We start from the raw sequence: 24,950 nt of genomic DNA, 5'->3' as shown, positions 1-24,950 counted from the left end.
CCAGGACTGTTTGGAAGAGCACTAGGGGAGCTCAATTCCTTTGCAAATAATTCATTACTACCTGCTGTGTGACAGGCCACACACTTGGAAGTTGTTTATCACCTAGTAGGAGAGGCAGATAAGTAAACAGAAAATTGCAACTTACTCTGCTTGCCAGTGGTTTTAGTTAGGATGAGCACAGTGGGCTCTGGTTTCCCTGAAGATATAACGTTATGTGCATCTCCAAGGATAGATAGACATTTTGTGAAAGTATGGAGAGGGGGATATTCTTGGTAGAGAGAATGACATGAGCAGAGAGGTATGGGGGTCTGAAATAATGTGGTATAACCAGACAACCCTAATCCAAGCAGTTTAGTATAACAAGAGTGTCAGAAGTCAGCAGTGCCTCAAGGCTCCTGAAGAGGTAATAATAACAACAGATACTTCCCAGGGTGCCAGGTACCATGCTAAAGCAATTTATCTTTATTTATTCAATAACTCTCTGAACTGGGTGCTATTTTCCCAGGTGGGAAAACTGAAGTTCAGAGAGGTTAGAGTGAGTGAACTCACTGTTGCGCAGCTGGTGAGTGGCCGTGTTGGGATTCAAACCCAGCTTCAGAGCCTAAGCTGTAAGTAGGGATTGGAAATAGGGGTCAAGTTACTCAAGTTATGGAAGGATCCCAAAGTAGGAAGCCACTAAAGGGAATTTAAGTGATGAAAGTGACTAGGAATCAGAAAATCTGGGGTTGCAGGTTCTACTCTACAGCTAATTGACTGTGACTTCGAGCAAATTCCTTTCCTTCTTTGGGCCTATGTTTTTTCATCTGTAAAATAAGGAAGATGATCAAGTGCAAATGTTAATGATCCCTTTCAGCTCCTTCATATTTTTGCTTCTCTAATGGGGGTCGGGAAGGGGCTGATTTAAGAGACTGGTAGGCATTCTCTCAATGTGCTTTGTGGTTCTTTGTACATGCTTTATACTTATGTGGGCTGTTCCTCTTGCTTGGAATGTCCTCTTGCTTCCTTTCTGCCTCTCCAAATAGTATCCCACTAGCTGTAGTCCCTCTCCATATCCCCGCCTGTCTCTTAATTCCTTCAGTGCTGTTAGCTAGGTTAGCTATGTCTAACCACTTTGACTCCTAGTTTTATACTATCTTGTATTCTTTGCTGATTGTTTCCTTTGTAATCTTTTCTTCCAATACATACTTTAGGCTGCTCCTTTCCTTCTACTTTTTAGTTTCTCTTACCCTCTATAGCACCTAACACAGTCTTGTTTGTAAGGGGATACTGGAACAAATTTTGTTAATCTTGCCCCTTTTCTTCTGGCAGTGTGTGTGAGCACAGCAAAGAGAATCTTATGACCCCCTCCAACATGGGAGTGATCTTTGGGCCCACCCTGATGAGAGCTCAGGAGGACACTGTGGCCGCCATGATGAACATCAAATTCCAGAACATAGTGGTGGAAATACTAATCGAGCACTTTGGCAAGGTATGCATTTTATTTTCTCACTACCTCTTTTCCAAACATGTGACACTTTCCCCCAACTGCCTTTTAGTGCTGTGTCTTCCTCCTTGGCTCACATTGACAATGAAAGGAAATCCCATTATGACACAATGACATTTAATGGTAATTCTTACCCTGGGAAATTCATTCATTCAGCAAACATTGCTCAAGCTTGTAACTATATTACTTTCAGACACCATGCTAAATACTGAGGGTAATGAAGAAGAAAAAGTCACTGTCTGTGCCTTTAAGGTGTTAACAATGTATAGTATTGAGACAGATGGGTAAATAGGAAAATGATAGTATAAAAATAGTCTATATACAGTGAAACTGTATGGGAGAAGATATTTATGTTCTCACTCATTGCTAGTTTCATGGCTGAGACCCCTATAACAAAAGACCGATTAACAAGAGAAAAGTATACAAATTTATTTAATAAGTTTGACATGACACAAGAGCCTTTAGAAATGAAGACCCAAAGAAGCAGGTAAACTCTTGCATTTTTTATACTAAGTTTGATGAAATGGATCATTGTGAAGATTAGTGATTAGGAGACAGAAGGATATGATCTAATGGTAATAAACTTAGGGGGATCTTAGCAAGGCTTGTTTGTTCAGATTCTTCTTGGTGTTTTTGTGTCTTCGAGGATAGGGATGTTCTTTACCTCCAGTTATAGGGAGGGTACCTCTAGAATGACCTACTTTAGAGAAAGGTCAGAGAATTCTTTTATGGCCTGCTCCAGGTGAGAAGGGGAGAAGGCAGAGAAACCTTCTTGCTTCTGCTGTTTCCACAAATGCCAAGGTGCCATATTTTGGGATAGCAGGTCCTGAACTCCATCAAAACTAAAAAGAAATCAATACTTATACTTATTTGAAACCCATCTCATTCCAAAAGTATATATGGTAGCATATTTTATATTGCACATAAAATATAAGGCATCATACATTATAATCAGGTCAAGTACAAAAGGTAAAACAAAGATAGAGTCAGAAAATGATGCCCAGAATGAGGTTAAGACAAATATTTATTGACAAATTCTTGTAGACTTGCAACAGATGGCCCTACACTGGGATATAAGCTTCATAGCAGCTAGTGCCATCCTAGGGAAAAGCATAATTCAATAAAGAAGGACAGGGAGGCAAAAGCAGCAGGACTTGGTGACTGGAAGTCACCAAGGATGTGGGAGAGGGAGATTTCTGAATCCTGATTTTCTGACTTGGCTGACTGGGTGGATGGGGCTGTCCTTCATACATACAAGAAATTCACAATGGGAAAGTTTGAGGGAGATAGAGAAAAGTTCAGTTTGGGACAGGTCACATTTGAGATTTCTGAACGACATCCAGAGAACAATGCCTCGCGAGCAGTTGACTATGTGAATCTAAAGCAGGGATCAGAAAGCTTTTCCTTAAAGGACCATATAATAAATACTTAAGCCTTTGCAGGCCATGGATCTCTGTCACAACTACTTAACTTTGCCATTGTAGTGAGAAGACAACCGTAGACAATATGTAAACAGATGGTTGTGGATGTGTTCTAGTAAAATTCTGTTTACAAAATGGGAAACAGGCCTGTGGGCTCTAATTTGCTAACCCCTGTTCTGGAGCCCAGATGTGATAAATTGATAAATCGATTGATTCATCCAACAAATGTGTGTCGAGTACCCACTTTATACCAGGTACTGTTTTAGGAACTCTAGATATCATCTTCATAGAGTTTATATTCAAAAAGAGTAAACAAACAGTATTCAAAGGAAGTAAAGTATGTAATATTTTAGATTATAATGAACATTAAGGAGAAAAGCAGAGAAGGGAAATAGGAGGGGTTGGAAAGTGGTTTTGCAATTTTAAATACAGATAGGAAAGGAGAAAATAAGGAAATGAGGAGGGCCTCACAGAGAAGATGACCTTTCAGCAGACATTGATAAGGAGTAGAGGAATGATTCATTCACCTATCCAGAGAGAAATGATTCTAGGCTGAGGAAATGGTATGTGCACAATCCCAGAGGCAGAAGTGTGCCTGTCATATTCACTGTACAACAAGGAGGCCAGACTAGCTAGAGTAGATTAAGCAAAAGATGAAATAGGAAAAGATGGGCTTGAAGAGATAATGGAGAGGGACATACTAGATCCTGTAGTGGAGCCTTATAATCCACTGGAAGAATTTTGGATTTGCTCTGCCTGAGTAAGATAGAAGGGGGGTTTTGATCATCGGCATAACAGGATTTGATTTAGGCTTAACAGGCTTATTCTGGCTGCAATGTGGAGAATATGAAGGAAGTCAAAGCAAATCTAGATAAATTGAGATACATACTGTGTTCATGGAGTGGAAGACTCAACATGGTAAAGATGTCAATTCTTTAAAAATTAATCTATAAGTTTAAGGTAATCAATATGAAAATCCCAGCAAGATTTTTTGTAGATAAAGACAAGATAATACTAACATGTATGTAGAAATGGAAAAGAACTGTAAGGGCTAATACAATTTTGAAAAAGAATAAACTGGAGGTAGGTATTAATAATATTAATGCTTACTGTATTGCTTCAATAATCAAGACAGTGTACAATTGGCAGAGGTAACTTGATAAGTCCTCTTGTCTACTTCTTACATAAACAAATAGAACAGAGTAGAGAATCCACAAATAGCCCTACAGAGTATGGCCTGATTATTTTTCATGAAGGTACAAAAGCATTTCAAGGGAGAGAGGGTAGTCATTTCAATGAATTGTATTAGAGCAATTGCAGCTCTTCAGGTAATGAAAGTGAACCTCAACCTAAAACTCTCATTTTATATAAAAATGAGCTCAAAAAGGATCATACATTTATATAAATCATAAAACTATAAAACTTTTAGAAGATAATATAGAAAACTGTTAGAGCCTAGGACTTATTGAGGAGACATGACACCAAAAACACAATCCATTAAAGAAAAAAAATAAATAAATTGACTTCATCAAAATTAAAAAGTTTTGCTCTGTGAATGACCCTATTAATAAAATGGAAAAACAGCTACTGAGTTTTGGAAAAAATATTTGCAAACCACGTATCTGACAAAGGATTAATATCTAGACTAGACTATACAGAGAACTCTCAAAGCTCAACAGCACAAAAATTCAATCTAATTAGAAAGTGGGCAAAAGACGTGAACATGAAGTATGCATGGCAATTAAGTATATGAAAAGATGTTCAAGATCACTAGCCATTAGGGAAATACAAATTAAGACCATGATGAGAGATCTCTACACACCTATTAGAATAGGTAACGTTAAAAATATATATAGTGACAATACCAACTGCTGGCAAGGGTACACAAAAACTGGATCTCTCATACACTTCTGGTAGGAATATAAAATTTGGCAACTGCTCTGGAAAACAGTTTAGGAGTTTCTTTAAAACTAAACATGCACTTCTTTAGGATCCATCATTTACACTGCTGGGCATTTATCCCAAAGAAATGAAAACATGTCCACACAAAACCTTTATAGGGATGTTAATTAATATTTGAAAAAAAATTATTTAAAGCATTTTACACATATTAGCACATTTACACCTCATTTCACATAAGAAGAAACCAAGGTACAGAGAAGTTAAGTGACTTGTCCAGGGTCATGGAGTAAGTAAATGTTGAAGCTCAAATTTGAAATCAGGCAGTTCAAATGTATACTTTACCACCTCTAGATCTTTGTTATGTGTCTTGCAAATGGGTACCTGAAGTAAGTGAAGGTGAAGGTCATTATAGATGAGAGAGCTAAGGAACTTTGAGGCAAGAGTTGCTGAAGGGTCATCCACATAGTGAAGATTTTTGATAGAAAATAATTTTCTAATCCTAGCATTTGGTGGTCAGATCATGGGTCTTGTACGCTTGGCTAAGGAGTTTGGTCTTTATCCTGAAGGCAGTAGGGAGCCTTGGAAGCATATTCTGAACATTCATTATATGATGATTCATTGCATTTTAAATGTCCTAATTCATTTATAAGTGGATAAAGGAGTGGCACAGCATCTCATCATTAGTATAACAAAATATATATATTTTTTTCTATTCTATGCATTTTTTAGGGGCAAATGCCAACTTAAATTTTATTAGAAAATGTGTTGGTTGGCAAATGACCTCAGTCCCAATCTAGTTCATAAAAGTGTGATTTTGCTATGTTCAAAGCAAAGCAAAGCATATTATGTGGCATGATTTGAAGAGCAATTAAATGCTAGTTATCTCTTATTCCCAGGATATACTAGGAGGGCATTTCTATTAACTAGTGGTCAGCTGTTAAGTGAGGTTTTCACACCCTTGTAACCTGTTAATATGTGTTAAGTAGTTGAAGTTCTGACGTTTATGTGATACCAGGGATGTACGCTGACCATGTTTTCCAAACAAAGACATGGTAACCAAGGATCTTTTCTGATTTATGAATTTATTTCAAATGAAACATCTTACATGGAGATATGAAATGAAATCCCAGTTTATTATATACTTATCAAGTTATCTTTTTTGAAAAATAGCAGAATGATATGTGGGTGAAAATGTTCCAGAAATTCTAGACCTTATGTAGGTGTAACCTCACAGGGTGGTTGTGGGATTAAAAGAGATAATATGTGTGAGAGCTGATGCCGCTTCACACATATCAGGGATTATATGTTCCTGCCAAGTTGTTCAGTTAATGGGGTATGATTTTTCAGTTGAAATATATAACAATTTCAGTAATGTGTTTTTTTTTCCATTTACGCTTGCTCTTTAATAGAAAAGGGCTTAAACACATTGGTTTTAAGTTTCTTTGTTATTCCTTTCTTTCAGTCTCTCTTTTAGGAGCATCCAGGGTCTGTAAATACAATGTAAGTGAATCAGAAGAATTGATGCTTAAAGGAGTCTATTACTAAGTCTTTCTTAAATTTTTTCTTAACAACCTGAATGATCTTTTCTAAATTTTTTCTTTTCTAAGTTGGAAAATAGGTAAATAATAGAAGATCTACCTCTACACTGATTCCCGAGAACAACATTGCCAATTATTCTGAAGTTCTCTTTCTTCCCATCTCACTTAGCAGTATGTATCAGGGTGCCTGAACCTGATGTTGTTGGCTTGAGGCACAGAGGTAATTTGGACTGACAGAGGAAGGTTGACTTCTGTTTTCTGAACATTTTGTTTTGGGGAGCTGCCGGGAATTAGTGGGGAAGAGAGAGGTCATCTCTGAAGGCAGATCTTAGCAATTTAGTTTTGAGGACAGAGCTATTTCACCTAAGGGGACAAAATGTAGGGTAGATCCATTGAATTTTAGAACTGGAAAGGGACCCTAAAGACCTTCAGGTCCAAGCTTTTCATTTTATATGAAGCCTCTTTTCTCATGCCACAGTAGTGGTAACAGGTTTGCATTTCTGCAGCTCCGTTCCTGCTTGTCTACTGTTGGGAACATCCGCTCTCTCCCACAGTTCTTCCCAACTAGTTTATAAGAGAACTCGGATACCAGCCACAAACTTTTACCAGCTGTCTAACTTGTGTTTTGCAAACTCATATTCTCACCTACACAACCTGGCACCTGCCGTTTTCCTCCTTTATTGCTCCCAAGACCACTCTCAAAGAGCTAGAAAGCAGTGGTTCTGCCCCTGTAGGCTTAGATTTGTATTCAGTGAACATGGAATCAGTGTGGAGTCCTTTTTCTAATTCTGTGAATGATGGATTGTATTTCCATTTCTGAGATTAGGAAATGGAGGCATTGAATCTAGTAAGTGGCAAAGCTGAGACTTAAATTTAGGTCTGTCAGGTTATGGCTGCCCCTCGGGGAAAGGGGGACCTGTTTTATTGAGATGTGAGCTGTGCTTTTCTTTGCATCATTGATGTTGACTTAGCTGTTCTAGCTACTCTTGAGTTCCCTCTTTATTTCCAGTCTTTCCTTTTTAGTGAGTGGGCGTCTGCTTTTTAATCATACAGGAAGGATGTTGCCTCACTGTGTCAAGTATAGTTTCTGGGAGAATAGTTGATTATTTTTTGAGATAATTAGAAAATCTATTATCAGTGTATGTCAAAATGGATTTTAGTCTTACTGCTTAAGATATATGGTTCAGGGAAATGGAAGACTGAATGGTATAGTCTTTTCTGCAGACATGGATGGTTGAAAGCAGTTCTTCCTGTAAACTGGCTGGAGAAAGCGGAGTTATTCTCAGTGTGGAGTTTGTGGGAACTCCAGTGTTGCCTATATTCCCAAACGGCCAAATGAGACCTCATCCAGGAAAAAAGCCGATGTTGTAGCAATGTAATGGATTTGAGAAGGCAAACAAGAGACCCTGTTAAGAAATGGGTCTCATTTATATACTTTTCAGACACCTATCTAGCAACCTAGAGGACACAGACCCTTCCAGTCCTGGTCTGTCTCTCCTTTCTCAAAAAGGTGGTGTTTGTGAATTTCAGTCTGCCACCAGAGGGTAGCAAGAGAACAGATGAATGTGTCCCTCCAACTGATTTCTGGAATAAGATAGATAGATAGATAGATAGATAGATAGAGATTTTAAAATATAAGTAAATGTAAATATATAGTTATACTTTATAGATTTTACTGTATAGATTTATATTTTATACATTTGTATTTTAGAACGTATCTCTGTATCTACCTACCTATACACACACACAAACACACACACACACACACACTTTGGGTGGGGGGGTGTTGGTATGTGTAAAGAGAGAGAATCTAATTAAGCCATGACTCTACTTCTTCACATTTAATTTCTGAAATGATAAGGTTAAGCTAAAAGTTATTGAAAATAACATTTTTATTATCTGTACATGTAAGGATATTTTCATTAGTCTGTACATGTAAATCTAATATGTATTTAGCTTGGAATTTGGCAAACATTCTCAATTGAATCTGGAGAAAAAATATCTTGAAGTATGAATATTAAGATCAAAATGTAACCTGGAGAAAAAATATCTTTGAGCAGAGAATTACTAAGATTGGGAGATTTCAGATGTATTTATTAGTTACAATGAATCTGTGAAAACGTAGCTTCAAATTTTCCACCTTGGCTAAGTGGAGATCTTCACATATTCTTCAAATGCCCAGTTATTTATAGCTTTGAAGTGAAGTCAGGCCCTGTTTGAGGTGAATAAGCATGTCCAAACCCAATGGGATAGGATGATAAATGTAGGAGGTAGTTGTGAGCTGAGGTTTGCCCCAACGTTCAGAGAGCAGAAAAGATTCCCCTTTTGATTCTGGTCATCCTAAGCATTATGCCAGTGATTCAGAATGAGGTGAAAATACCGCTCCTTCCCTTTTTCTGTCTCTAGCTGGGGCTTTAATAATAATTATCACAGTAAAAAATGATAGCATTTTTTGGCAGCTTGCTATGTGTCAGACATGGTGCTATACATTTGACACAAAGCATCTCCTTGATTTCTCGTAACTTTATGTAGTATTTACTTACAGGTAAACTGAGGTCTACAGAGGTTAGGTTTGTATGGACTATCAAAATCAAATATCTGTTTTTATTTTCTTTCTTTTTTTTTTTTTTTTTTGTTTTGAGACGGAGTCTCGCTCTGTCGCCCGGGCTGGAGTGCAGTGGCCGGATCTCAGCTCACTGCAAGCTCCGCCTCCCGGGTTTACGCCATTCTCCTGCCTCAGCCTCCCGAGTAGCTGGGACTACAGGCGCCCACCACCTCGCCCGACTAGTTTTTTGTATTTTTTTTAGTAGAGACGGGGTTTCACCATGTTAGCCGGGATGGTCTCGATCTCCTGACCTCGTGATCCGCCCGTCTCGGCCTCCCAAAGTGCTGGGATTACAGGCTTGAGCCACCGCTCCCGGCCTCTGTTTTGATTTTCTTTTTGGAGGCTTCTAGTGTGTGTGGGTGGCGGAGAATATAGAATCAGAGATTTTTGAGAATTTGAAAATATCTCCAAGGTCATATTGTCCATTCTCCTCAATGGCCAGCGATTTTCTTGTATCATATATTTTTTCCTTTGCTGTTCTCCTTTGAGTGGCCTGAGGTCTCAGGTTGGAGCACTAGAGTCTAGATAATATGGTAAGACTGGGGCCAGTGTGCCAGAGGGCTAAATAGGTGTACTTTGGCAGCTAGACTTAAAGCAGACTGAGCTTCAGCAGTCTGGTGATAGGCCAATTCCTATTTGAGAGAACAGGAATCAATGGAGGAGCAATGAGAGATCGGGCGAACTTTTTCTTTGCTCTGAGATTTGGAGACTGAAAGCTGGGTCATTGCTACTTTCTTAGATTAAGACTTCTTACCAAGAACTCTGAAAACGTCCAGGCCACCTCTGTAAGCTCTTCAGATAACCCTAGAGGTGAGAATAATGGAAAGAATGGAAAAATAGCTTTAAACTAGACAACCCAGGGATTACATCCCAACTTCATCCTTTACTAGCTGGGTGGTCATCTAAACAAGCCAGTTTACCCCCCTGAGCCTTGTTTCCCTTATTTAAAAAAAATGATACTAATAATTAGACCTACTTCATAGAGTTGCTGGGAGGAGTCAATGAGATAAATGTTTCAAGTACTTTGTACATAGTACATTGGCCACTAAATTTTAGTACTTGCCCATGCCCTATACCACCACCCCTTTGCTGTATTGACAGGAGATGAGCTCTGTCTTTGTGGTGGCATTCCCTCCTAATACTTTTATTAATAACTTGGTATCTACTAAGTCTTTGTAGTCAAAAGAGGCTTTTCTTAGAAGCCCTTACACCATTGTTTATGGTCATTAAATGATAGAGAAACTCTTTAATTTCCCAACCTAAAAGCATCTTAAGTTGATCTAAAAAGAAACTGCACTTGGAATCTGCCATCTCATTCTTAGTAGAAAACTCACAATCCATGCTGAGTAGACAGAGATATCCTTAATAGGATCTGATTTCATCTTCTCTTTCTCCCTTGATATTTTTTTCCTGAGACAACTGGGAAGGGGAATGGGCAGACAATTAGAACACGGATTACAGACTGGTTAGATATAATCAGTGGAAGTCGACAGCTATTTCCTGCAGTAGGTACTGTTTTTTAGGGGAAATGACACCTGATTGGGCATTAGAACTCTTGGATTCTAGTCTCAGTTCTTGGGCAAGTCACATCCCCCTCTTTGGACATAGATTTTCCCCTAAGTATATTGGATGAGTAGGACTAGACAGGATTCTAGAATGTTACATCTAAAAAGGCCTTAAAGGCTATGTGTTTCTGAGACCAAAGACAGCCTTAGTGACAGCCCTTTTATAAAAAGCTGGCTCTTGGTAACAACAGACGTGATAGTTTCAAAGTTCTCTACATACTCTAAGCAAACTCGGTGACACACTTGATGTTTAATGTGGTCTGTGCCAAATGCTAAGAGCTCATTATTTTTGACCCTGTTGCCACCTTTGTTTCTAGTGTAGTGAAGAGTATGGTTTTTGCTAATATAACCAGAACCCAGAAAGCTCAACATAGCCTTAGCCAGAATGTAAATGGAGACTCAATTGGAAAGCTGGGATTCATCAGGGCCAAGTCTTGTAGCTTTGATTTATAGAAAGGCAAAATGCTTTTTTTGTACAATCTGATATTTGCAGCCCTGAAGCGACATCTGGAAAGAATCTGGATAGTTGTTCATTTCTGCCAAGATTTCCAAGGGTTAGAATGAGTCTGGATCTCTTGGCCTTTGGCAATTGGAAATGACCATCTTATATTAAATTTCTTCTCTCTTTCACACCTAAAAACATGACGGAGAAGAATCCATAAGGGGGTTAATATGTGACCAAACTCAGGCAAGCAGTTTGTTAACCCTCTTCCCAATGGAGGTGATCGCTTGCCTGGCAGTGTCTCAAAGCCCAGCAAATTATCCAGATTTAGTTCCCAGAAGCCTTCAGGAGAGGGATTCCAGGAGTTGGGCTCCTTCCTGACTACAACCCAAAACAACAGCCAAGGCCCATCATAATGAAATAATATTCCTCAGATATTGCATTCTCTTAGACCAGGCCTTTAGAATGGTACTTAGTGCCAACCATATGCCCAGAAAACAAATAAGCACTGGTTTGCCCCCAGACTCTACTTTGGCCACCTTCTGGGATTTTTTTCTGAAGTCACTATCAAAGACCATGAAACCCTAATTGTTCTTAACCAGTCCACAGAAAGCCAAATCAGTCTGTCCTTTTTCTGGAGTTTTGGAGGGTGGGAAAATAAGTTCTGCCTGATACTGTTTCTACCCAAGGAATTATTTTTAAACTTAAAATGTTTCCTTCTATGGTTTATAGTGGAAAGAGTGTTAGCCTTGAAGTCAGACACTTCTGGGTTCCTATCATAGCCCTGCTTCTTACTATCAGGTGGCCTTGGACAATGCACATTCTTTATTCCCAGCCAAGCCTTTGGCCTCACATCCTCTTTCTAGTCTTCTCCCCAGTGACTTGATCTAGTCTGTCTATGAGTTAGGAATTCCTACTTAATTTTTCAGCTACAGAAGAACCACTACAGTGTCCAGAGGAGGGAAAATGAAGGCCTATACCCTGTCAAGTTCTAGTGATATTTTTCTCAACTTTCCATTCATTCAGCTTTCTAATTATTCTTTCCTCCCTTAATCCTGTGGAAAGGGGTAGGAAGAGGGATTTATTTTGTAGTTACCCTAATGCACTGGTTGGTCAATCATGTCCTTCAAGCCCAAGTTGTCTTTGCAGAGAAAGGAATTTGTGTTCAGAGAAAGGAATTTGTAAACAATCAATAAATGAGTTAATATACATACAACACTTAGACATGTGCCTGACATGTAGTAAGCATTATAGAAGAGTTGACCATTAAAACTAACTCTGACCCATGGCTTGAACTTGGAAAAAGTTTGTTCCATCAAAGCCATTTTAGTCAGTCTTCTGGGTCAGCAGCTAGTACCACCATTTCCACCTTCTCCTATTACTGTTGTCACTACCTTTTCACAATGATTGCATGAGATACATAGGAACTGGTTTTGCATCCTGTGCCACCTGGTATTTGACCCTTTAGAAAATCCCCGTATACTATGAGTTTCCCATTCCTTTAGGATTTGTTTGTTTGTTTGTTTGTTTTGAGACAGAGTCTCTGCTTCTGCCACCCAGTTTGGAGTGCAGTGGCGTGATCTAAACTCACTGCAGTCTCCACCTCCCAGGGTTTAAGCGATTCTCCTGCCTCAGCCTCCCAAGTAGCCAGGATTATGGGTGTGCTCCACCACTCCCAGCTAATTTTTGTATTTTTGGTAGAGGCGGGGATTCACCGTGTTGGCCAGGCTTCACTGTTGGCTGACCTCATGTGATCCTCCTGCCTCAGCCTCCCAAAGTGCTGGGGTTACAGGTGTGAGCCACCATGCCTGTTCTTATTTCTGCTATTTTAAAAGGGTAGGTTGTTATTCTGTTCTCAGAACCTGCTTAGAATAAGTCCTTTCATGGATACACAAGAAGCCACTGGGCATTAGGTAGAGCTTGCCGGGTTTCTTTCCTTGGACCTATTCTAACTCCTTTGTCAGCTCTGAAAGTTTTCTCATTAATATTGGACTGCCAACAGTGAGTTAAGAGATCTTGGGCCCATATTTTCTTTCCTTCCTCCTTTCTTAATAGAAGCTGTGGAGTTTTCCCCAAGTTACCCTTCCCAATTCCACTAGTTATATCTGTAGTTTACAATCCTGTTTTTAAGGTACCAATGTCACCCCTTCATTCAGTAAATACTTGCTAAATGCTTACTATGGACAGGCGAAGTTCTAGGCTCTGGGGATACAAACAAAACAAAGGCCAATTTTTATGGGTCTCCATGTTCTGCTGGAGATAAACAATACATCAGGTGGTGGCAAGTGCTCTGAAGAAAAAGTAAAGCAAGGTAGTGGGTTCCTTTATGGAAGATGGTCAGACAAGGCTTCTGTTAATGTGTTATTTAGGCAGAGAACTGAATAAAGTAAGGGTACAAGGTATGGTAGATATCTCTGGGAAGAGCAATTCCATGAATAGGGAAAACCTAGTACAAAGGCCCAAGGCAGCAATGTGCTTGGCATGTTGAACAGCAAAGAAACCAGAGTGGCTGGGAGCAAGGATGACAATCTGCTCCATTTGTCTTCCCAAAGGGAATAGCAGTAACACACAGGTTAATGCTCATTATTAAAAAAGAGTTTTGAAGTGAGGCCTTTGGAGGGTCACAGACCAGAAAAAGAGGTAAGTGGATTCTTCTTACTACAGCAATTGCCAATATTTCCACATTAAAGCTTGGCTTGAATGTTTGCATCTGTAGGCCAGCTTTGGGAAAGATGTTGCAATCCATGATGACTGTAGGGGTTATTCAGGCCACATTTTAATCTTAGAGAAGACACACAACAGGAAGTTTCCCCTTTGCTTTTCTAGACTTTTCTCACTTAAAGAGAGTGTGGTTTTAAGCCTACCAAGCACCTTCTCTGAGCTCTGCCTACTGTCACATTGGAAAGACTGCTCTCAAACAGCTCCTTACCAATGAGCCTTTCAGTATACTTTCAGGAGACAGACCATGTGGACAACACCCTATCCAAGTGGAATTGTCAGCTCTCGTTATAAATCCTGGAAGTCAGTGAGCCCATATCTATCTTGAGGCCTGGGTAGCTTCTTGAAGAAGAGCAACCTGTGAGGAAAGGTTTTTTTTTTTCAATGAGAAGTGAATAATTTTTATAACTGGAGCAGGGAAATAAGATCATTTAATCTGACAGAGAGATTGAAGAGCCATTAAGTTCATATCACCTGATTTGCATAGCATATAACTGCTTTACTCCCTATTGCTTCAGTTTGAAAATTTTTCTGTTCTTCCCTCCCTTTCTCTATCAATCTCCTTTCCCTCTCCCTGTCCCCCTCTTTCTCTCTCTCTCCCTCCCTTCCTCCCTCTCCCCTCTCTCCCTCCCCTCTCCCCACCTATTTGTGTGTCTTGCGTTTTCTCTGTCTTTAAGGAAACATAGGTTTAAGTTCTTTTTAGGGTTCATAATAATTGCAATAACTACCACTTATTGAGTGCTCAGTATGTTCCAGGCTAGGTTCTTTACATCAGGTATACCTTGCTTTATTGTGCTTTACTTTATTGCCCTTTGCAAATACTACATTTTTAAAAACAATTTGAATGTTGGTGGCAGTCCTGTTTCAAGCAAGTCTATCAGAGCCATTTGTCCAACAGCATGGGCTCACTTCTTGTCTCTGTGTCACATTAGGATAATTCTTGCAGTATTTCAAACTTTTTTTTCCTTCTTACATCTGTTGTGGTGATATGCAGTCAGTGATCTTTGATGTTACTATGTAATTGTTTTGTGGCTCCATGAACTACACCCAGACAAGATAGCAAACTTAATGAATAAATGTTGTATGTTCTGACTGCTCTGCCGACCAGCCGCTCCTCATCCCTCTCCCTCTCATGCTTCCCTATTCCCTGAGACACAACAATATTGGAATTAGGCCAATTAAAAACCCAACAAAGGCCTCTAAGTATGCAAGTGAAAGTAGGAGTTGCATGTCTCTCATGTTAACTCAAAAGCTAGAAATGATTAAGCTTAGTGAGGAAGGCATGTTGAAAGCTGAGATAGGCTGAAAGCTAGGCCTCTTGTGCCAAACAGTTAGCCAAGTTGTAAATACAAAGGAAAAATTCTTGAAGAAAATTAAAAGTGCTACTCCAGTGAACACACAAATGATAAGAAACCAAAATAGCCTTATTGCTCATAGGGAGAATCTTTTAGTGGTCTGGGTAGAAAATCAAACCAGCCACAATATTCCCTTAAGCCAAAGCCTAATCCACAGGAAGGCCGCAACTCTTCAATTTTGTGAAGGCTGAGGAAGTAAGGAAGCTGCAAAAGAAAAGTTTGAGACTAGCAGAGGTTGGTTCATGACGTTTAAGGTAATAAATCAGTTCTATGACATAAAAGTGCAAGGTGAAGCGACAAGTGCTGATGTAAAAGCTGTACCAAGTTATCCAGAAAATGCAGCTAAGATCATTGATGAAGGTGGCAACACTAGAAAACACATTTTCAATGTACATGAAATAGCCTTCTATTGGAAGAAGATGCCATGTAGGACTTTCATAGCTGCAACGAAGTCAATGCCTGGGTTCAAAGTTACACAGGACTCTTTTCATTAAGGGCTAATGCAGCTGATGAAGCCAAGGCCAATGGACCATTCTGTAAATCCTAGGGCCCTTAAGAATTATGCAAAATCTCCTCTGCCCATGCTCCATATATGGAACAACAAAGCCTGAATGACAACACATCTGTCTACAGCATGTTTTATTAATATTTTAAGCCCACTCTTGAGATCTACTGCTCAAAAGAAAAACTCTCCTTCAAAATATCACTGCCCACTAACAATGTACTAATCACCCAGCAGCTCTGATGGAGATGTGCAAGGAGATTAATGAATGTTGTTTCCATGCCTACTAATACAACATCCATTCTGCAGCCCATGAATCAAGGAATAAATTCAACTTTCAAGTCTTATTATTTAAGAAATAGATTTCATCAAGCTTTAGATCCCATAGCTAGTGATTCCTCTGATGAATCTGGGCAAAGTAAATTTAAAACTTTCTGGAAAGCATTCACCAATCTAGATGTCATTAAAAATATTAATAATTTATGAGAGGAGGTCAGAATATCAACAAAGTAACAGAGGTTTGAAAAAGTTAATTTCAACCCTCATGGCTGACTTTGAGGGGCTTAAGCCTTCAGTGGAGGAAGTAACTGTAGATGTGGTAGAAATAGCACGAGAACTAGAATTAGAAGTGGAGCCTGAAGACGTGACTGAATTGCTGCCATCTCAGAATAAAAGTTCAATGGATGAGAAGCTGCTTTTTATGGATGAGCAAAGAAAATGCTTTCTTGAGGTGGAATCTACTCCTGGTGAAGATGCTGTGAACATTGTGGAAATGATAACCAAGGATTTAGAATATTGCATAAACAGGCCGGGCGCGGTGGCTCAAGCCTGTAATCCCAGCACTTTGGGAGGCCGAGACGGGCGGATCACGAGGTCAAGAGATTGAGACCATCCTGGCTAACACGGTGAAACCGCGTCTCTACTAAAAATACAAAAAACTAGCCGGGCGAGGTGGCGGGCGCCTGTAGTCCCAGCTACTCGGGAGGCTGAGGCAGGAGAATGGCGTAAACCTGGGAGGCGGAGCTTGCAGTGAGCTGAGATCCGGCCACTGCACTCCAGTCCGGGCGACAGAGCGAGACTCCGCCTCAGAAAAAAAAAAAAAAAAGAAAAAGAAAAAGAACATTGCATAAACTTGGTTTACTAAAGCGGTGGCAGAGTTTGAGAGGAGCGACTCCAATTTTGAAAGAAGTTCTGAGAGTAAAATGCTATCAAACAGCATAGCATGCTACAGAGAAACTTTTTGTGAAATGAAGAGTCAATTGATGCAGCTAACTTCATTGTTGTCTTCTTTTAAGAAATTGCCATAGCCACTCCAGCCTTCAGTAAGCACCATCCTGATCAATCAGCAGTCATCAACATAGAGGCAAGACCCTCCACCAGCAAAAAAGGGTATGATTTGCTGAAGGCTCAGATGATTATCAGCATTTTTTAGCAATAAATTATTTTAATGAAGGGATGTATTTTTAGGAATCATGCTTTTGCACACTTACTAGACTACAGTATAGTATAAGCACCGTGAAACCAGAAAAATTGTGTGGCGCAGTTTACTGTGATACATATTTTATTCTGGTGGTCTGGAACCAAATCCACACTGTCTCCTAGGTATGCCTGTATGTTACCTTATTCAACCATCACAACAACCCTATGAGGTAGATGGTATCACTATTCTCATTTTGCAGCTGACATTTGCAAAATGCAAACTGAGCTTCAAGTTTGAGATTCATATAGTTTAAATTTCTTGCCCCTGGTTACATAGCAAAGCTCCAACACAACTAACTCTGACTCTGTCCTGACTCTTTTACCTCTATTTTGTACTCTGTCTTCCCGATTATAGTTGGAGAAGGAATAAATGAAAAAAAAGTTCTATTACTTAATATGCTCTAAAGGGCCTGGTAGCCAAAATTCATCCATTCATTTTAAAAACTGTCATTTAGCTGCTTTATCTTGCCTCATGCCCTACTCAGCCCTAGCCTCTAGAAATGAATCAGGAAAAAAATCTCTGCTGTCAGAAAAGTTATGGGACTGGGGGGTATCTGGAACCAACTAACACTCAGGATGCAGTGTAATAAAGACTGTGGTGAAGATGTGCATTGGATGCTGTGGGAGCCCATGGAAGGGAACTTACCTCTCTATTGGGAATCAAAGAAGTCTTCATACAGTGGGTAATGCACGATGTGAGTCCTGAAAGTCAGAAGAGTAGATTAATTAAGGTATAGGCTAACCTTCTATAAGAAAAGTCCTCCTATAACAGAGGACTGCAAATTATTTGGCTGAAATATGATGGAGAGGAGTACATTTTTCTCTCACCTAAAAGTTTAGCAGTGAATAGTCCAAGATCAATGGCATACTTTTGCCATCCTCACCACTTGGCTTCAGTTTCTTGATCCTAGATAGCTATTCCATTTGTCCCCATTTACTAGCCAGAGAGAAAGGGAAAAAAGACAGAATGTAATACAGACAGCTTCTTCATAAAAGCATGACCCAGAGGCTTTCATGCATTAGTTCTACTTGTATTCTGTTATCTAAAACTTAATCACATATCCTTATCTAGCTGCAAAGGAGACTAAGAAAGGTAGGCATGGGTGCCCAGCTACCATTCAGTGACTTCCATTAGTAAAAGTAAGAAGGGGAAGGTGGACACCAGTAAGCAATTAGCAGTCTCTGCCATAAAGGGTAAGAGTGAAAGTGTTCTGTGTATAGATCGCTCTAGATACATACAGGAATGAGACACCAGAGAAATTAAGTTCTATAAAAAAAAAACAGAGAACTAAATAACTAAGAGACTAAAGAACTTTAATAATTCTGCATGGCTATAGTGGAGGGTGAATGTAGGGGAATAGTGGAAGATGGGGCTGGAGATTTCAGGCTCTGGCCAGATTGTTGAGTACCTTGTGTGCTAACTAAGGAATTTGGCCTTTGTCCCTAAGACAGGGAAGAGTCATTGAAATATTTTAAGCAGTGGAGTAACACAATTAGATTAGAGTTGAGAAAAGATCACTCTATCTGCACTCGGGTAGACAGATTAAAGGCAGGAGTGACTGCAGACAGAAAGAACAATTAGGAGACTATAATAGTCATAGAGAGACATGATGAGACTCAACCGAGTCAGTGGTAGTGAGCAGAGGGGATAGATTAGAGAGACATTAAGGAAGTATAATTGATAGAACTTGGTGACTAAATGGATGTGGGATGTGAGAAAGGGGGAGGGTTTTAATATAATAATGTCCAGATTTCTGGCTTGGACACTGGCATTGTTTTAGGTAATACAAAATTTTAAGAGGCGAATGTGTTTAATTCTAGAAATGTTGAATTTGAGATACCTCTGGGATATCCAGAAAGCAACATTGTGCAGTCAGTTAGATATATTGGTATAGAAACCAGTAGAGAAACTTGGTAGTGCAAGCCACATGAGTGGATGACACGGTTGAGAAAGCGAATGAGTGCAGACAAGTGAGATCATTAGAAGGCTGAGGACACAATCCTGGAGAACATCAAATTTCAAAGCCAGTGAAAGAGACAACAGTGTTCAGAGAAGCAGAAAGGTAAAGAGAGAGGAATTTTTAGAAATGGATTGGTTAAATGTGTTAAATGTTGGAGCACAGTCAAAATAAAAATGGAAAAGTACCTGTTGGAGTTGACAATTAGCAGGCCAGTGGTGATCATTGTAAAAACAGTTACAGAGGAGTGATGTGGGCAGAGACAAGGTTGAGGATCAACTGGAGGATGAAGAAATGGAGACTTAACTGTCTGGAAAGTGTAGAAGAAAATGAGTGTGATGGCAGTGGGGAGTAGCGTGGGTTCAGACAGGAGAGACTTAAGTTCGTTTAAACGCTTTTGAGAAACAGTATTGTAAGAAAGGAGACGAATGATGGAGGAAGGTCCCTGAGAAACAGGAAGAGATGAGATGGGATCCAGAGCATAGGTAGAGGCATTCTCCTTAGCAAGTGAGGAGGAGATAAAGTAAGTTTATAAGTGTGGATGTCAATGAGTTTATCAGTAGAGGGACAGAAAGTTGAAGTTGTTTACTTACTTACTTACTTACTTACTTACTTGTTTATTTATTTATTTATTTAGAGACAGTCTTGCTGTGTTGTCCAGGATGGAGTGCAGTGGTGCAATCTTGGCTCACTGCAACCTCCACCTTCTGAGTTTAAGCAATTCTCCTGCCTCAGCCTCCTGAGTAGCTGGGATTACAGTCATGCTCCACCATACCTGACTAATTTTTGTACTTTTAGTAGAGCTAGGGTTTAACCATGTTGGCCAGGCTTGTCTTGAACTCCTGGCCTCAAGGGATCCGCCTGCCTCAGCCTCCCAAAGTGCTGGGATTACAGACATGAGCCACCGCGCCCAGTCGAAGTTTACTTCTAATGACCTCCCTTTTCCCCTTTTCTCTAAAGTCTGAGGTGAGGCCATCTGTGAGGGAGGGTGTCTGTGGTCTGGTATATTATGAATGCCTCAGCAAGGATGTCTTCTAACTGAGCAAGGGGTAATAATATATGATGTGTTTATCTCCATTAAGAACACTCACTTGGGTTCAATCAGAAAAGATTGTTGGATGGACAGATGCATGGATGGATGCCTATAAACATAATAAATATGTATTCTGTTTTCTGTTTTCAAAATGTTTTTTAGAAATTCAGTTCAGGTTTAAATGTTCTTGAATCCCATCTGCATTAAGTAAGTATATTCTCATTTATTACTCCTCTTCATTATTCTAGACCAACATTTTTTCAGCCTTGGTATTATTTTGACATTTGGGGCCAATAATTCTTGTTGTGGGGACTGCCCTGGGTGTTGTTGGATGTTTAGCAGGTTTCCTTGCCTCTCCCCACTAGATGGCAACCGCCCTTCCACAGTTGTGACAATAAATATTTCCACAGATGTCATGAAATGTCCCCTGGGAAGTAGAATTGCCCCCAGTTAAGAGGTTCTGTTCCAAACCAAATGGAAGGGCACTGGAGTGAGAGAGAGAGAGAGAGAAGGGGGGTTTAAGCTAGACAAATACTCATGTACATTTATCAGTTGATCATGACAACTATACTCATAGACATGATCTTCTTTTGGCAAATTAGACAACTGAGGCTCAGAGAGGTTAAATGACTTACCTAAAATGACAGGCCATAAGTGATAGAGCTGAGGTTTGAACTCATGTGTGTTAGATCCCTACAATTTAGGTTCTTTCTTAAACAACAATAAAAAATATTTTAGAGGGATGTCCTTGTTTTCATTTTTATTATGTTTTAAAAAATCAAACTGAACTTAAAATTCAGCACAAAAATTTAAATAACATAGAAGTGTGTAGACTAAAACAGGAATGTATCTTTTGACGTTCCTCTGTAATCCTATTCACTTTCCTAGAGGTTATGATTGTGATTGTTAACAATTTAATGTGTATGCTTCTAGACCCTTTTCTTTGCAATTATAAATGACAAAGGACAGTACATTCATAAACACACAAAGCTATTTTTGAATAATGACACCATACTATATATACTATTTCATAAACTACTTGAAAATATTTAATCTTTCCACCTCAGTTCTTACAAATCTACATCACTGCCTTTTAACAGTTGTACAATATTCCTCAGTGGGTGAATCACAATTTATGTAACTTTCCCATGTTAATAGGTATTTATGTAGTTTTTTTTTTTTTATGGTACATGGCACTTGCATAGATATCAGTGAGTGTATGTGTCAGGATTTCTGCTCAATTGGGGTTCTAAAAGTAGGGAGATCAGAGTGCATACCTATTTAAAATCATGATTGCTACTACCAGATTGACCCCCAATATGGCTAAACCAAATCACCCTCCCAATAACAGCTTATAAAGGTGACTGTTTTTACCCACTTCTTTGTTAGTTTAGGGCAATATTGATTTTTCTTAATTTATCAGTCTAATAGGGAAAATGTGATATCTTGTTTGAATTGTAGTTTTATAATTATTAGTGAAGTTGATTTTTATGTTCACAAGCTATTTCATTTTCTTTTCCTTCGTATGTCCTTTTCAATGGCTTATCGCTTCAAAATCCTCCCCTCTCCAACCCACTCCTACACTATACTCTTCACCTAAGGCAGCCACTAATCAGTTCTGTCAGTATAATTTGTGTTTTCTAAAGTTTTGTATAAATGGAATAATGCAATATATACTTTTTTTTGGTCTGCCTTCTTTGATTCAGCATAATTATTCTGAGATTAATTTAAGTTGTTATAATGAGTCAATAGTTCATTCCTTTTTATTACTGAGTAGTATGCCATCATATATACCAAAATTTGGTTGTCTATTCACTAGTTAATGTACATTTGGGTTGTTTCCAGTTTGGATCTGCTGCAAACATTTGTGTACAGTCTGTATGACTTATGTTTTCTTTTTTCTTGAGTAAACATGAAGGAGTAGAAATGACTGAGTCAAATAGTAATTATACATTTAATTGTTAAAGAAAGTGTAAAACGTCTTTCTTAAGTAATTGTATCATCGTACTTTCTGGAAGAAACTGTAAAACTCATGTTAATTCTGTAAATGTTTGGTGGAATCCTCCAGTTAAACTATCTTGGTCTAGAGATTTCTTCTTTGGAAGTTTTTAAACTATGAATTGAAAATTTTTAATGGTTATAGGACTATTCAGATGATCTATTTCATTGGGTGGTTGTTTTTTTTTTTTTAATTCACTATGACATTGTCTGATTTTACATTCCCATCAGCAATGAAAGTTCCAGTTCCTCCATATTCTTTTCAACATGTGGTATGGTCAGTCTTTAAAAAATTTCAACCATTCTAATAGGTGTTCAGTGGTATCGCATCATGGTTTTAACATGCATTTCCCTATTGACCTAATGATGTTGAACATTTTTTTATGTTTGCCATTTGTATGTTTTCTTTGGTAAAGTGTGTATTCAAATATTTTGCTTATTCTTTAAAAACTGATTTACTTGTTTTCTTATTATTGAGTTACTGAGTTTTGGGAGTTCTTTATATTAGACATATATATGTATAATACAAGTTCTTTATCAGACATATGATTTACAAATATTTTAACTCAGGCTGTGGTTTTTCTTTTCATTCTTAACAGCATCTTTTAGAAAATCATAAGTTTTTAAATTTGATGTTCAGTTTATTGATTTCTTTCTTTTATGAATCATTGTATCCAAGAAATCTTTGCCTAACCTAAGATTACAAAGATTTTTCTCCTCGGAATTTTATAGTTTCAGCTTTTAAATTTGATTATAGCCCATTTTGAGTTAGTTTTCTTCTGTGGTATGAGATATGAAGTTCCTTTTTTGCCTGTGTATATCACATTGTTCCAGTGCCATTGCTGTCCTTTCTCCACTGAATTGCCTTTGTAAAATAAATAAATAAATTTATCTGTATAGGTGTGAGTCTATTTCTGGGCTTTCTATTATGTTCCATTGATCTACTCACCTATCTTGACACCAGTGCCACACTGTCTTAATTGCTGTAGCTTTATAATACGACTTGAAGTCAGGTAATGTTAGCCTTCCAAGTTGGTTTTTCTTTTTCAAGATTGTTTTGACTATTCTAGGTTCTTTGCATATCCTTATACATTTTTGAATCAGCTTGTCAATGTCTACATACAAGCTTACTGGTATTTGGGTTGTGTTCAATCTGTAGATCAATTTTTTAAGAATTTACATCTTAACACTATTGAGTCTTTATACCTGCAAACAAAATATATCTGTTTATCTAGATTTTCTTAATATTTCTCAGCAATATTTTGAATTCTTCAGTGTACAAAATCTTCTCTCTGGCACTTTGCCTTGCAAATTCTCACTTCCTTGCCTTTCCCATACTCCCAACTCAATCTTCTCAACGTAGGGATAGTACTGGGTTCCACCTGGGTTCCCCTTCCTGCACTGAGGCCTGCAAAACTCTAAGCTGGGACACTCATAGGGCTAACCTCATTTGTTTTTTTCTGTCTCTCAGCATTCACTGTCCTTCACTGCTGGATTTCCAATGCCTTTAAAACTACTGTTGCATGTGTTTTTCCTAGTTTAGTTTTGTTTTGTTTTTACTTGTTTCAGGCTAAATGAGTAAAACTAGTTTTGGTGCCCTATCTTGGCCAGAATAAGAAGTAGCTGTTTGTAGTAGTATTTTAGTAGTAGTAGTTAGTAGCGGTTAATAGTAGTAGTATTTTCAGACGACAGTTTGGCCTTTTACATTAGAATTGCAAATGTATTTGTTTTTCGACTCAGCAATTCCAGTCCCTCTTCTAGGTGGTAGAGATAGAGCAGTGAACATGACAGACATGTTTCTGTGTTGTGTAAAATCTAGCTTGGAGACAGACAGCAAACAAAATCAATAAGTAAAACATGTTCTATGTTAGAAAGTGATAGGAAATGCTGAAGAGAAAAAAAATTAAACATGGAAGGAAGATAGGAATGGTTGGGTAGAGGGAGGGATGTCAATGTTTTAAATATATTGACCCAGAAGGGCTTACTGATCAGAATATGTTTGATTAGAATCCTAGAAGAATCGATATCTGGAGGAAGATCAGTCTGGGTGGAATAAACAGTCAGTGCAACAGCCTCATGTATTTGACAAATAGCAAGAAATATTTGTAACAACTACTATAGTGTTTGAGCTCACAAAATGGTAGCTCTTTAGACTATTATTACTAATGATGGTAGAATTAGGAATATGACCTAGAACTGTATGGCCTCAACATTCATCTTCTTGCTGTTCAGTTGCATTTTGTCTTCCTTACAATCATGAGGCATATACTCATGGCTTGTAATTGTTCATACATTGTTTCTTATCATCGTCCTGCTTTTACACAGGCTTGCCTTGTGTTCTCAATCATGTTATTTCCATGCCTATGTAGTCTGTGTTGACCCTTGCCTGATGGGATATTGGGCTATGACATTTCTCTTTACACTAATCATTGGGGGTGATTTTGTTAGTCTCACTGGCTAGACAGTGGTCCCCTTTCTCCATCACATGTGTTTCATCCCGCAGTGTATGCACTTGGGCTAAAAGGTTGGTCTCCATGGAGACTGGAAAATCCTTAGGTACACATGAGACATTATATAAAAATTCTAATCACAGCTCCTTCTGCATGCCTTCAGCACTTCCTATAGCATCCAAAGCACTGTGTTGGTGCTTTTTAATTTTATTTTACTTTCTATTGAATAGGTAATGTACCATGGCATGAAATTATAAAAGAACAATGTGACATAGAAAGGAAAACACAGTTGTTCTCCCTCTATTCCCCAGCCAGTCATTAGTCCTACCTTGAGACAAACAATGTAATCAGATTCTTTGGTATCCCTTCAGAACTATTGAAAGCATATGGGCATGTAATTGTGTTTAGTCTCCTTCCATGTCCCACCCCCACCCAAAGAAGGTACCTTGACAGCTCCTTTCATTCCTTTCTTATCACACCCTGTGAAGTAGGTTTTGCTGT

General features: G+C 38.7%; 1 protein-coding gene across 1 annotated transcript in view; it reads left to right on the top strand.

Moving 5' to 3' along the window:
• OPHN1 (oligophrenin 1) overlaps positions 1–24,950 on the top strand; it is a 407,359-nt gene that overhangs the window by 355,611 nt on the left and 26,798 nt on the right. The window contains exon 19 of the mRNA XM_030934177.1: positions 1,309–1,468. Coding sequence (XP_030790037.1) covers positions 1,309–1,468 — 160 coding nt within the window. The remainder of the gene's footprint in view (positions 1–1,308; positions 1,469–24,950) is intronic.

The sequence above is a fragment of the Rhinopithecus roxellana genome, chromosome 7, assembly GCF_007565055.1.
Source record: "Rhinopithecus roxellana isolate Shanxi Qingling chromosome 7, ASM756505v1, whole genome shotgun sequence".
Lineage (NCBI taxonomy): Eukaryota > Metazoa > Chordata > Mammalia > Primates > Cercopithecidae > Rhinopithecus > Rhinopithecus roxellana.
The sequence above is the reverse complement of the archived record's forward strand: the minus strand, read 5'-3'. Positions and strand labels throughout refer to the sequence as shown.